Here is a 13,971-nt window from a genome sequence, read left to right as displayed (position 1 = left end):
ACGAGGACACTTTGGACTTTGAATCAACACTGTTCAGTGAGGACATTGAAAATTAACTGTATACTCTTAAAAAATAAAGGTGCTTTAAAAGGTTCTTCACAGCGATGTCATAGAAGAACCATTTTTGGTTCCACAAAAACCCAATTAGTCAAAGGTTATTTAAAGCAGGGGTTCTCAAACTTTTTTACGCCAGGGCCCACCACCTTCTCGGGTCAATTTTGCAAGGTCCCCCTATGCCAGACATTTCCTCTAAAAGCGTTTATTTTTAAACCTTTTTTATTAACCAAAACATTTGTTTTGCCTTTTTATTCTTCTACTCCATGTCATAAAAAAACTTAAACAAACAAACATATTTTAAAATAAAGCTATACTTTAGAATTTAAAAGAAAACCCTCTGCTCAGTTCTAGTTTTTTAGCAGACACACACACACACACACACACACACACACACACACACACACACACACACACATATATATATATATATATATATATATATGTATATATATATATATATATATATATATTTATATATAAATATTTAAAAGCTCCTGAATTCTTTAATTCAGACATTCTTTACAACTTCAGAGTACTTTTTCGTAAGTAAGTGAACCTGCTAGAACAACAGGGAGATGCCAAATACCACTCACTAAACCTGTCCATTTTAACTGGACTGACTGAATATCTACTGTTTGTATCCATTATAAAATAAACATACAAATGAAAAATACAGCAAAAACATTCTAAATGTGTTGATGCAGGTGCTCACATGTGCGTAAACAACACTGATCCTTATACAATCCACCTCTGTGGGTGAGCATCCATTATAAAACACTCACAGGATATAAATTTTGACAACTATGCAAATATTTTGAAATTTCACTCAAAAACACTATGGATCATAGCTCCGAAAGCATGAATAGTTTGTAAATCAATAGCGGACTTATGCGTGCCTAGACTCTGACATACAAGAGTGTCATACACGCGCGAGTTTGTTACTATTACTCTGATCGTCTTTACCTTTACATTAGCGCAAGGGTTTGTTTCATGCAGTCAAGAGATGAAGTAAAAACCTGTTTTCCCGTGGGGGTATATGTTACTTTTATGCGGGGTTTTGCAGATGGGAGTGGGACAAAACATGAAGTAATATATATTGCTGAGGAATCGGGCGGACACGAGACTAAAAAAATCCGTCCCTTGCAGATCTCTGATGAAGTTTGCGTGCAGCAGTTGGAAGTTTTGAGCCGCCGTTCAGTCTGTATTTAACAGTGCGATGAGGCTTGCTGTGCTGAGTCCAAAGCAATGAATCACAGAACACAAGAGAGGGCGGGCTTTGATCATTTTAAGTTAAACATTATTAATGAAATTAAACAATTTTAGGATAATATTTAAATTCATTTTAAGCCATCTCACGCCCCACCTGGAGGATCACTGAGGCCCACCAGTTGAGAATCCCTGATTTAAAGAACCATCTCTTTCTTACCTTTTTTATAATCTGAAGGACCTTCTTTCACCACAAAGAACCTTTTGTAAAACAGAAAGGTTCTTTAAATGTTAAAGGTTCTTTATGAAACCTTTTTTAGACAAAACAGGTTAATGAATGGCATCGTGAAGCACCTTTATTTTTAAGAGTGTACACAGCAAAAAAAAAAAATAAATAAATGCTTTTCTTACTTAGATTTTTTGTCTTGTTTCCAGCCAAAATATCAAAAAAATTCTTAAATCAAGAAGGATTTTCTAGAATAATAAAAATTATTTTCTTGTTTTCAAAAAAAAAAAACTACTCAAAATGAAGTGCGTTTTTGCTTGAAGCAAGCAAAATAATCTGCCAATGTTCTAAGCAAAAACTCATTTTTACTTCTTTTTTTTTTTTTTTTCTGTTTACTATCAATAATTTTTTGATATTTAGGCTGGAAACAAGACAAAAAATCTAAGTAAGAAAAGTATTTTTTTGCAGTGTAAATCAGTGACAGAAATAAACTTGTTTTAATTAAGGAGTGATATTTACCCCCATAAATTGATTTCCAGGGCATTTTTCTGTTTACTTAATAAATGTGATTTGAATAAGACGACACAATAAGGCTAACAGCAGTCAAATGAAATTATCAGCAAAATCCATCTTGGCACAGAACCTGCATCTGAAGTGCATTTCGATGTAATTATGCAAACTATTTATGCAGAGATGCCACAAATGCATTTACACTGCAATTACAATTACATAAATAATGGTTTGAGATTAATGCTTTAAATCTAAAATAGACTGAATATAGAATATTGATATGATACTTAAAACATGAAACTAAATCAGTAAAGATTACTTATCAGTAAACTAATAATTAATAATTGAAATGGTAACATAATAACATTGAAATGATTAGTTCAAAACAGCTATTTCATTCAGATATGAAGCAAGTGACCTGTTGATTTCGGAACCGTGTACTAGTATACTACAGTACTCTTACTATTTTTGCCATGAAAAGATATGCTAAAAATAGTAAGAGTAGTACACTAGTATGCCGTTTTAAATTTAGCAACTGCCTTTATTAAATCATTAACCACTGAATAATTCAGGAACAAAACACTACTGTGTAGATCGGAAACAAAATAAAGCACCAGAGTTCATACTGACAATACTGTGTCTAAAATGTATGTCAGTTTATAGTTAATTGAACATAACATTAACATTTTTCATTTATACACCATTGTAAAAAGTATAAAATAGTAATGTTAAAAGAAGAACAATTCCTCAAGCCTGCCCTAGTAGACAGGCATAGTATTTAAAAACTGAATTGTCTGACCTAAAAATGGACAGATGGCCACCTTAAATACAAGCTCACACTTTATCTATAGGTTAGACTTTCAGCAAGAATAGCAGCCACACACTGTTAAACTTCTCACATTGCCCAGATAAAAGCGTTTCCTTCGCACGTAAATTGTTAATGCGAGGCTGATTATACAACCTCGTGAACAGCGGACAAACTGAAACCAGCAGAAATTCTGCCTTTGTTACATCGATGTAGAGCAGAATGACATGCTCTGGGAGTCTGGGACACCTGAGCTTCCAGCATGTCTCTGTTTCTTTGTCTTATTCATTTACATCTGACTGAATTGTGAGGATGAATTTGTATTCCATGAGTAGGTAATTCTCTTTCCATAGGGAAATCACTGGAAGAGTATACAAAACCAAATAGCAAAATTACATTCTTTACACATGTAGGCAGAAAACTAATTGGAATCTGACTGCGAGAGAAAAAAGGCGAGAATGATCGGTAAACTCATTTACAGACTAAATAATAGGCTGTCAACGTTTTAACAAAGACTGTCAAAGGTTTTGTTGCTAGAAATAGGCTAATAAAACATGTTAAGGTGTACGCTTCAGGTGGGACAGCTTATGAAACATTTTCATTCATAAATTGTTAATGCCCTGCGTTTTTCGTTCCTTTTTACATATAACCTCATATTTATGCATGGAGTTTTTATTGCAAAGAAATGAAGAGCTTTGCTGTGTGAAGTGGTTTATAATTTATGAGATCTTTAAAAACAACATGAAACAGCATTCACAATGCATTTTGTGTTTATGTGAAACACAAAACTCAGCAGATAATTGCTCAGGAAGTGATGATGAAATAGATATCATGTTTGGAAATGTATATTATTTGCTAATATTATTTTAATAGCAGAAAACGCATTTTAAAAGCAGAGGGAGTTTTTATAGTTTAATGAAAGATAATGATTTTTTTTTTTCTTGCAATAAGACCAGCTTTGTTTTTTATTTCCTTTAGTTTTTTTGATCATAATTAATATCTGTACATTTTTTAAAAAGAAAATTGGCTTGCAGTGTTGTTGCTTCCTCTGTGTTCTCCCTGATGCAAGACTTCCTTTAACAGTAAACTCTCTCTCTCTCTTTCTCTTTCTCTTTCTCTCTCTCTCTCTCTTTCTCTCTCTTACTCTCTCTCTCTCTCTCTCTCTCTCTCACACACACACACACACACACACACACACATACACACTCTTGAGCCCCTACTCTGAGACACTCTCTCCAACTCACGTGAAACATTGCCGTTGTGCTTCTGTCATGTCTCATGTCACATTTTAAAGAGAGACGTAAAGTATTTTTGTATCGTCCCTGATGTTCTTGTCACCAAAACTCTTTGTGTAAACCTGTCACCAAGAACAGGCGGCAGTGATTTGTTTACTTCCTTCAAATCAAATTGAAAAGGATGCCAAGCCAAAACTACAAAACAGGCCATTTTTCCACGGCTGTCCTCTACATCTCTGAAAATGGCTGGCAATGCTTCTGCCCCAGAGAAGAGTGTACGCTCATCTGCACCAGTCAGTTTCAGACCACAAAAACACCTGCATTTTCCACTTTAACTACAAGTTCCAAGGGTTCAATATGTCCAAATTGCCAAAGAAACGGCACATCAGGTCAGCTGAGCTTATCATTTGTGACTGTAATGAAAAAGGACTACATTTAAACATTCAATCTTGCTTTCGGCATTGTGCATGTTACTGCAGCTAAACACTTCTGCAGCAAATAGAGCAGAAACAGGTGATGAGGAAAGAGAGGGACGATACTGTTCTCACGAACTGTGTAATACTGAAGTGCTTGTGTTCAGCCACAGACCAATAACTTTTCTCCTTGGCTCATTTAATGCCGCTATATCCAAAAAGAAAAAGTCAAAAGCATGGTTGTCAAGGAAACATGAGCTAGCATGAGTCACAAATTCACAATTGTGCAGGCCCCCAGTATAATCATTAATTAGTGCACTAGGAAGTCTCATTTACATGGAAACAACACAAAAAACAAGATTAGCAACTGCCTTAAGCTTGCCCTTTCTAAATGGAGCTTTACTGTAAACCATCCATCTTGAAACGTCAATGCACGCTTACAATTTTAAACTTAAAACTGCATTATAAATGCCACAGACTGCCACAGAGGTATAATATTTTCCTTAAAGGCACAGCACATTCAATTCATGAACATGAACACACACACACACACACACACACACACACATCTCAGTGGAACAAGAGAACATCTTACAAAACAAAAAGTGGTGGTGGGAAAAAAAGATGTTTTTTTTTCATCAATCAAGGAATTTAAGCAATTCGTCAATCTTGGTTTCTTTTTCCACAAAATTACGATAGATACCTAAATAGAGGAGATCTGGAGCAATTGTAATTCTTGCAGACTATTACTTACAAATGTAAAGAATGATTTATATGCACTAAATATACATGTTCTGTTAATGTTCTGATATTCAGAAGACTTGTGGCTGGGTAAGAACAAAAAAAAAATTGTTTTGCTATATATGAATATTATGAAACATTTTAAATCATAGCGACCAATTATTTTAGCTGTAACCTGCAAATTTTTGGGTTAAATATTTTTACTAAGCAAACTAACTAAGCAAATCAGCTAAAAAAGTTTATATGATAACAATAATTACAGTCACAAATTCAAAAGTGTGCAGATCATTAATATATATCATATTGTAACTATAACAAAATTTAAATTCAATTTAACTCTTTAACCGTCACTCCCTACTTTGAACATAGATGTGAAAATGCACAATCCAAAGTTACATTTTTATAATAATACATTTTGTAATATGCATTTGATGTACAATTTCCATGGTAATGCAATGTCTGATTTTAAAATAGTTTTCAGAGGATGAATTTTGAGATTAAGTTTTCAATTGCTATATAATTACTTATGATTTCTAAAGCATGATAGGTAAAAAGGCAACAAAGAATGTCTTTTGTGAAAAAGGTCAGAACTCCTGTTATGATGTATATGTTTTGAGGTGCAATCTTGTCATAAATTACTTTTCCTACGTAATTTGTAACACAAAACAGTGGTAAAATATCTATTTAGGAGTCTTAGACCTTCCCAACAATATATAGTTTGACAAGATCAGATTAGAATTTATTTGTAATATGGTGAAGAAAACTGTCTCACTGTCCTGTATGTGAGATGGTGACAGTTAAAAGGTTACAGACATCAAAACTTCAAAATGCTATAACGGCAAATCAATTTTTTATCAAGAAAGAAAATAATGCTTTTTCTCATACAATTGCCCCAAATCATTTCTTTTCAGAGAAATGAAAGTGGGATTGTTACTTAACACACACACACACACACACACACACACACACACACACACACACACACACACACACACACACACAGAGAGAGACACACAGACACACACACATTCTAAAAATGCTGTATAAATGATAAATGTTAACATTTAAGTGCATAAAAGAAAAATAAATAAATAAATAAAATAAAATCATTAGTGTAAGAAAAACTCCCTATCAAACAATTAGTAATTTCTTTGCAATGTTTGCACTTGTCAGCCTAGCAAGCCAAAATGTTTTTTTTAGACATGATGTTTCGGTTTTAGTACTTCATGTTTTAGATGAAGTACATATGAGAAGTACTGTCAAGAGCCTCTCTAAAGCACGATCCTGCGATCATCGAATTAAAACAAGCTGTTTTTTTCTGCTTTCATTTCTCTCTCTCTCTCTCTCTCTCTCTCTCACACACACACACACACACATCAACAGCAGGCATTTCAACTAACATTTATGGTTCTCTTATCTGTTGCCAACCCAAGTCAAGTGACCCTCTGCATCTTAGATTAATCTCTTTTTTTAAAACTAGAGAAGGTAAGAGCTTTGGAAACCTGAACCATACACCAGAAAATAAGAGTGAGTGTTTAACTGCTTTGGTAGATTAAAAATCTACAAGACACTTCATTTACCAAATTGTCTGTAAGAGCATTCAGGGCCTTTTATTTGAGAAGCAACTTTAACGATCAACAAAACATGATAACACTTCTGTAAACAGAAAAATAATCTGAAAGAAAGAAAAGACAGAACAAATTAGATTGGATTTTAATACCTTGACCTCAACAGGATTGCACAATGAAATTAATAACCAATATACAGATTTCTCATGACTGATATAAAATTGTATTTATTTTTATCTCTCATGGTACATTCTATTTTAAACAATCATTAACTTAATATTTTAAATAAAGACTGAATGAAATTAAGCCTTTTCTTTAAAAAAATTAAGCTCTCTCTTTCTGTAATATTAATTTGAACTGAAAAGAAAATAAAGATTTCAAGCTAATATGATTGAGCGTAACAATATTGCACATGAAAAGTGATATGATTCTGACCAAATCCGCAGCCTTTCATAAGGCCAGTTAAGTCTCACAGTTGTGTCGCTAGAACACAATCCTCTCCACGAGTCCAATAAATTACAGCCAATTAGTACTTTATTCCCACAATGTGTCTGTACCATCCAGAATCATATCACGTTAATGCACACTTATTTGGTTGCATATTGTTAATAAGAAACCTTTTACAAGTTGCTCTGGGATATAAGAATAAGCAAACTGTTAGACGTGATGCGCTAGGAGGCTTCAACTCGTGCAACGTGACAGTGAAAATGACATCACCATCATCTGTATGCCTCTGTTGGTCAGCCACCAGCAGAATTCAGAATGTAACTCAGGTCAGAACAGAATTTTAGATTCAGAGCTCGAACTAAGAGAGCTCGCCTTTATCACTTATAGCATTCAAAATGTCCCTTGAAATTGTTAAATAGTACCAATAGTCTTTAAATAATTCTGCATAGAAAAATAAATTAAATATGAAGTTAAACTACGAATTGACAGGTGACAGCGGTCATCGATGTTTTTTTTTTTTTTTTTTTTTGATTTTCCGTATGTTTCTTGAATCCACTATATTTTTCTTGATGAGACTGTTGAATTTAATTGTCGACTGTTGTAATTTACACAACTGCCCCACAAATACAAATAATGTTGACTTACAAAATAAATCCAGATACGCTTACATGGCAAGCAGCTGTTTAGTTTCTCTTGAGTTCATGAATGTCCTGTCATGTGCCATAACCAAACACTTCAAGAAGAATCACATTTCAGTAGAACGATATCAAATGGCTCTTTACAGGTAATTGGAATAATCCAAAAAGTACGGATGTTGGCTGCCAGTACCTTCAGATATAATCAAATCCAAGATTTTCAAGTCCCCAAAAGTGGCAAAATATAATCCAAGAGAGGGGGAGTCTGGGGTATTCCACCACTTTCAAGCATGTGCCAACTTCCATTTCTTCCACTCCATTTGATTTTGTCATCCCAAGATGCCTAAAAATACTTCCAACCAAACACAATGAAGAAGGGTCAATATGAAGTACACTCAACACTGTTTCATGACCCAATCATTTGGTAAAAACAAAGTTCAGTGGAATTTGATGAATTCATATCAATAGCAGCAAACTACAACTGTTTTTTTTTTTAAGGATACTGACTGATGTGATTCTTAACTCTTAATGGCATCACAACATAAAATGGTATGAAATTTTAATACAGCCACCAATTTTAAGGGAGTTACGTGTTGTGTAATGAAACGTGTCCGGTATTCCATTGGTCATTAAGATTTGTCTTAAGGCACTTTTGTCATTACGGGGCAGGTGAAGATGATGCTCTAGAATTTACTGAGGGCTGTCTGTTCCTCTAGTACTTGAAGGTAGTCTGGGGTCCCCATTTTTGCCTTTAGTTCATAATAATCACTCTTACGCTGCTCAATCACTATCTTACTGTGATTGCCCCCTATCAATGATTTTTTCATTTTTTTGTCATGTGGTTTCTCGGGGTAACGGATCTCAAAGCCACTCACCCCTATACTGTTGAAATCCTTTTTGCTCTCCAAGTAGTTGTGGAGGAACATGGTGTCTCGTCCTGGTAAGAACTCGTCCAGCTCATCGATGGTGCTTAATCTCTTCCTGGGGTCCAGGGGTAGAGAGTCCTTGTCTTTGTCAGCGCTGTTGCGTAACATCATTTTCTGTCTCTCTGAGTCCACAAATTTGTAGCCCGACTCTGAGTCTCTAATTCCACACGTGTGAGCTTTGCTCATGTGCTCGATGGTCTGCGGGATGAAGGTCTCACCACCCAGGTCGTCCTTCTTGTTGGATTTGTGATTGTGCCTCCTGATCTGGAGAGGCATGGAGCCGCACTCCTGGTTGCCGAGTCCCTCCTGTCTTCCCGCTGGCTTTTTGTTCCGTCTCAGCACAAAGACCAGCAGGCAGAAGGCCACAAAGACAGTGAGGATCAGAACTACCAGTATGCTCAGTATCATAATAGACAAGGGCACGGGACCACTGGGGGGTGCCTTGCCAACTCCGGCAGGTGACAGCGATGTGAGGACAGGGGTGGCGCTAGTCTGAATGAAAGGAGGCCTGGCTATGAGCTTTGGGCACATGATCTCATTTTTCAGCTCTCTCAGCTCAATGCTGGAGAACTGCACTGGAGACGCACACTTGACCCCTTTGGCGGCGACCCCTTCGTTCAGCTTTTCGAGCCAGAGTTTCAAAGCCACTAAATCGCAGGAGCATTCCCAAGGGTTGCCATCCAGGTCTATCTGAGTGAGAGATTTGAGCTGGTCTAGGACGCCACTCACAGGCAGAGTCATGAAGTGGTTGTTCTTTAGATTCAGTCTGGCAAGAGAAATGCCTGCAAAGATGTATGCAGGCAGGCTTCTGAGCACATTGTTATTCAGGTACAAGAGCTGCAAGTTTGGCATGGAGTCAAATGTCCCTGCTAACACCTCCTTTATGGCATTGTACTCCAAATAGAGATATTGGAGGTTACTAAGCCCAAGAAACATTTCAGGGTGCAGCTGCTCCAGCTGATTTCCATTCAGGTATAGCCTACGGAGGTTGGTAAGATTTGCGAACACACCTTTTTGGACAGTGGATATTTGATTGCTGCCCAAATGTAATAAATCTAAACCCTCAAACCCCTGGAAGTCAGTGGGACTGATATCTCGGATGTAATTACCACTAAGGTGCAATTTCTTGGCATTTGGCGGTTTGGGTACAAGATCTGCTAGACTCTGAATGTTTCTTTCTTGACAGCTGACACTAATGCCAAAGTCAGAAGGGTGAGCTTTGCATGTGCAGGGCTGGGGGCAGGAGAGGGGAGGGATTCGAGTTTGATAGGACACGATTTGGCCATTTTTACCAGCTGGGTTACCAGCGACAATCCCGTTGCCATATATTTTGGAGGGATTGGTAGTTTTGGGTGCTTTGGTCACTAAAGGTGCTATGGTTGAAGGTGCCACGTTCGACATGGTTAGCCCACCCTCTGGCTGGGAGGGAGGCATCCGTACATCAAAGTCACTGCCTGTCCCCATGGGGCACAGCTCCTGCTTATTAGTCTCCTTTAAGAGTCGGCCATATAGGTCACTAGGGGTCTCACAAATAGCCTCTCCGATGAAAATGTTATAGGGCATATTCTCCAACCAGGCTTTCAAGGGTAACAAATCACAAGTGCAATTCCATGGGTTGTCATCCAACTGCAACTCCACTATCCGCCCAATGTGCTCCAGAACTCCAAGATAGGGAAGCTTCTGTATCCTGTTCCCTCTTATGTCCAAGTGAGTAAGGGAGGCGAATCGGAAAATGTTCTCAGGTAGGCTTTGAATCAGATTGTCATTTAAAATGAGAACCTTCAGTTTATGTAATTTGTTGAAGGCTCCTTTCTCGATGAACTTGATTAAGTTGTAGTCAGCCTGGAGGTATTCCAAGTTCTCGATCCCTCGGAAAGTGTCGGCGCGGAGCTCTTTTAACTCATTGTTATTTAAGTGCAACTGTTTCAATGCACTAAGCCCCACAAAGGCCCCTCCCTCAATGTTCTGGAGTTTGTTGTTCCCCAGCTGGAGTGAGACTGCGTGCGTGAAATTCACAAAAGAGTTGGGGTAAAGGATGTACAAAAGGTTGTTCTGGAAATTCAAATGGTAGAGGCTGGATGCTGGCGGCTGCAGCTGTGTAGGTCGGTACACAGTTATTTTCTCACAGTTCACATAGAGGACGTTCTCGATGGACATGCAGGAGCAAGCGCTGCAGGTCTCAGCTCTGAGGTCCGAATCCGAGTCACAAAATGAACCCGATATGGAAAAGGCCAACAGAACAAGCAGCAGCATTTTGCCTTTTACAAATCCCCCAGTAAACCATTTAGTAACCTTAGAGGGGGGAAAAACAAACAAACAATCAAAACACATGCCTGTTTCCCATTGAGTCACACAGCTAATGCCAAGATCTTACAGCAGGGGTGTTTAAAAAGCCCTCTGCGCACACAAAGAACTTTGAAAAACCTGTTATGTGCTTTTTGCATCCGTACATAATGTGTGAGCCTACAGTGAAAATAAATCCATCCATCTCTATTTACAAGCACCACATTTTAAATATATATATATAATTTTAATACACTGACGTAGTGTGACTAACACCGCAATGAATGTATGCATCAGCGTATTTCTTGTGTTTCAGTGAAACGAAGAGGGAAAAAAAGTCTCTGTCCATCGCATACAGAAGACAGTATTATCACATTCACAAAAACGTAATTTAAAATACAGAACAAAAAGATCATGCCCTTCGGTTTTTCAAGCTTTGCCAGCAAATTACTGGAAATAAAAAAGATAAGAATTAAACACTCACCGGCAATGTTAATATCTCCTCCTTTTCAGATAACACCGGACATTGGGAGCGCCAAGAGAGGGACTATTCCCATTCAGTCAGGTTCAGATTTCAGTCCCAGCCTCTCTCGTCAGGCTCCACTTGTACAAAACATATATTGTGTCATAAAATCCCAAGGTTACTGAGCTCTTTTGAGGCATCTCAAACGCAGCGCTGCGTATTTGCGCTAAAAAAATAAGTCGTTTCGAAACCAAAATGAAAATGGTGAAATAGCAAGTGGTGAATTTGGATGCAAAACAAGTCCAACATTCTTCCGTTGAAAGAACTGATCATCAGTTTAGATGCAATTTGAAGGGACAGTTCGCTCAACAGTTCCGGAAAAAAACAACTGATACAGATCTTAATAAATTTAATCGCAACAATCCATCGCGCGTCGCGGCTAAACCCGATTACCGAAAATCGGAAATCGACTCCAGTTGATTCCTGCCGTTTCTTGGGATTATGCAAGTTGCGAGATAAGAGGAAAAGAAACTACGTGCTCTGATGTCAGACCGACGAGGAAATTAATAATTCAGCTGAGTAAAATACACTCGAAAAGGAGATGCCACCCTACACCGCATCATCAAAATAAGTATTGTTGGTGCAGTCCTCGTCCGAATAATGAGACCAGTCTTATAAACCAACTATTCCACCTCGTCTTCTTCTAAGTATGTTGGTTTTGTTGCTGCATTGAGCTTCCCACACGGTGAAGCGGGAGGAGAGAAAATGCAGAGATGCAGAGAGAGAGAGAGAGAGAGAGAGAGAGAGAGAGAGAGAGAGAGAGAGAGAGGAAAGCGCGCGAGGGGAGGGGGGTTAACAGGGCGAAAATATTAAGGATCAAAATTCAACTTCAGACACCCCTTAAACACTCACTAGTGAACATTATAATGCGCTCTGCTAGTGTCTTTCGTTGAAGGGTCTCTGGAAATGGTGACGCGTAATCTTCAGTTGGATCCCGGCCAGTTCGTGCGCGCGTAACAGATTTCCTGACAGCAGCGCGTGAGGATTTAGCGCACATATTTTTTTTAATTACATTTATTTATTCTTTATTTTACAATATTTCTATTACTCTCTCGTGCGCGTTTTAGAGGGATACGATTGACAGGTCGAAAATATTGAAGAACACTATTAAAACACTAACTTAAAATATCTCTGAAACACTCAGTAGTGAACTCTACGGAGCTATCTCTCTCTTGGGTCTTTCGTTAAGGGTTCTTTGGGGTCTTTGGTGACGCGTAATCTTTAGTTGGATCAAGGCCAGTTTGAACGCGCCCGGTTGCCTGGCAGCAGCAGGAGGATTTAACGCGTGGGATTCTTTATTTTCTTTATTTTGCAATTTTAAGATTGCGTGGCTGCACGGCACCGCGTTCAGAAACTGCGGCAAAATCACTGGCAATAGTTTGAGCTGTTGCACGCACAGCAATAAATCTTTATAGTTTGACAGTTCACCAGGGATGGTGATTCATTCTTAATAGACAACAGGTGCGCCGTTTTTTCGACTTCTTATGTCTTTCCAATAACCTGAACATTGATTTATGCTCATCCATGTGTTTCATCCAATTGATTTTATGCCGTGCATGCGCCCCAGTTGGAAGCAGTTAGGATTAAACCTTTAGATTATTAAAATGTAATAGGAAAATATCGAAGTTAGTGGACACAGATGAAGCATCCGTGTCTGTCGTGTCCTGTATGGCTCTGCAGTGGGTTAATGTTGAACCAAGAAAAAAAATAAGATCAAACACGGCGCCCTCATCTGGCAGAAATAAGTGAGATTTAGCTCATAAAATGGACTGCTTTCCAAGTTTATTTATATGTTTAGATTTACTTTAGATTTAGTCCGTGGTGCGTATGATCTGACATAAGAAAGTTGGTAAATGGTGAGGTTGTTCATTTTCAGTCTTAGAAACTGATTTCATTCTAAAATGTCAATATGTTGAGGATATGTGAACACACTGATAATCAACTTAATAATTTAACAAAAATAATAACTAACAAGGACAAGAATGTGTTTCATAAATATAAGATCAGCAAAGTAGTTTTATATATTTTTTTCAATTTAAAATTATAAATGACAGCTTCTGACATTCAAAACAATGGATTGCTATTATTTTGTAATTTTGTATGTACAGTTTTAATATTCGCTATAATTATAAAAATGTATTCTATAGAAAATACTCTAATAAGGTGTCTATAAAGAAACTAACTCAAAAACAGAAACCTGAAGATTTTTCACCACTTTTTTTCTTTTGTGTCTGTCACTTTACAACCAAATGTTTTAATAACATTTGGGAGCCTAAAACAACATCTGCTAGATCAATATAAAAGAAAAAGTAGATGTTCATTAAACCCTCAACTATAACAGTAATGGTTTGCACCTTCTAGTAGTTTGGAAAATTATTGAAACGTATTGCTTAGAG

The 13,971-nt window shown here is 37.4% G+C and overlaps 1 protein-coding gene across 2 annotated transcripts; it reads right to left on the bottom strand.

Annotated features, from left to right (window-relative positions):
- Window positions 1-6,792: 6,792 nt before the first annotated feature.
- slitrk4 (SLIT and NTRK-like family, member 4) lies at window positions 6,793-12,248 on the bottom strand. 2 transcript variants are annotated; one of them, XM_073820911.1, is made up of 3 exons: window positions 11,537-12,248; window positions 8,719-11,061; window positions 6,793-8,195 (listed from the first exon to the last, which is right to left on the bottom strand). In XM_073820911.1, exons 2-3 carry the CDS (start codon window positions 11,020-11,022, stop codon window positions 8,187-8,189), a joined length of 2,313 nt encoding a protein of 770 aa, XP_073677012.1. In that variant the 5' UTR covers window positions 11,023-11,061; window positions 11,537-12,248; the 3' UTR covers window positions 6,793-8,186. The 2 variants fall into 2 exon arrangements, with proteins under 2 accessions (XP_073677012.1, XP_073677011.1); XM_073820910.1 differs by having other exon boundaries at window positions 6,793-11,061.
- Between the last annotated feature and the right edge of the window lie 1,723 nt (window positions 12,249-13,971).

Source organism: Garra rufa, chromosome 16 (assembly GCF_049309525.1).
Source record: "Garra rufa chromosome 16, GarRuf1.0, whole genome shotgun sequence".
Lineage (NCBI taxonomy): Eukaryota > Metazoa > Chordata > Actinopteri > Cypriniformes > Cyprinidae > Garra > Garra rufa.
Note: the sequence above shows the minus strand (reverse complement) of the source record. Positions and strands in the feature narration are given on the sequence as shown.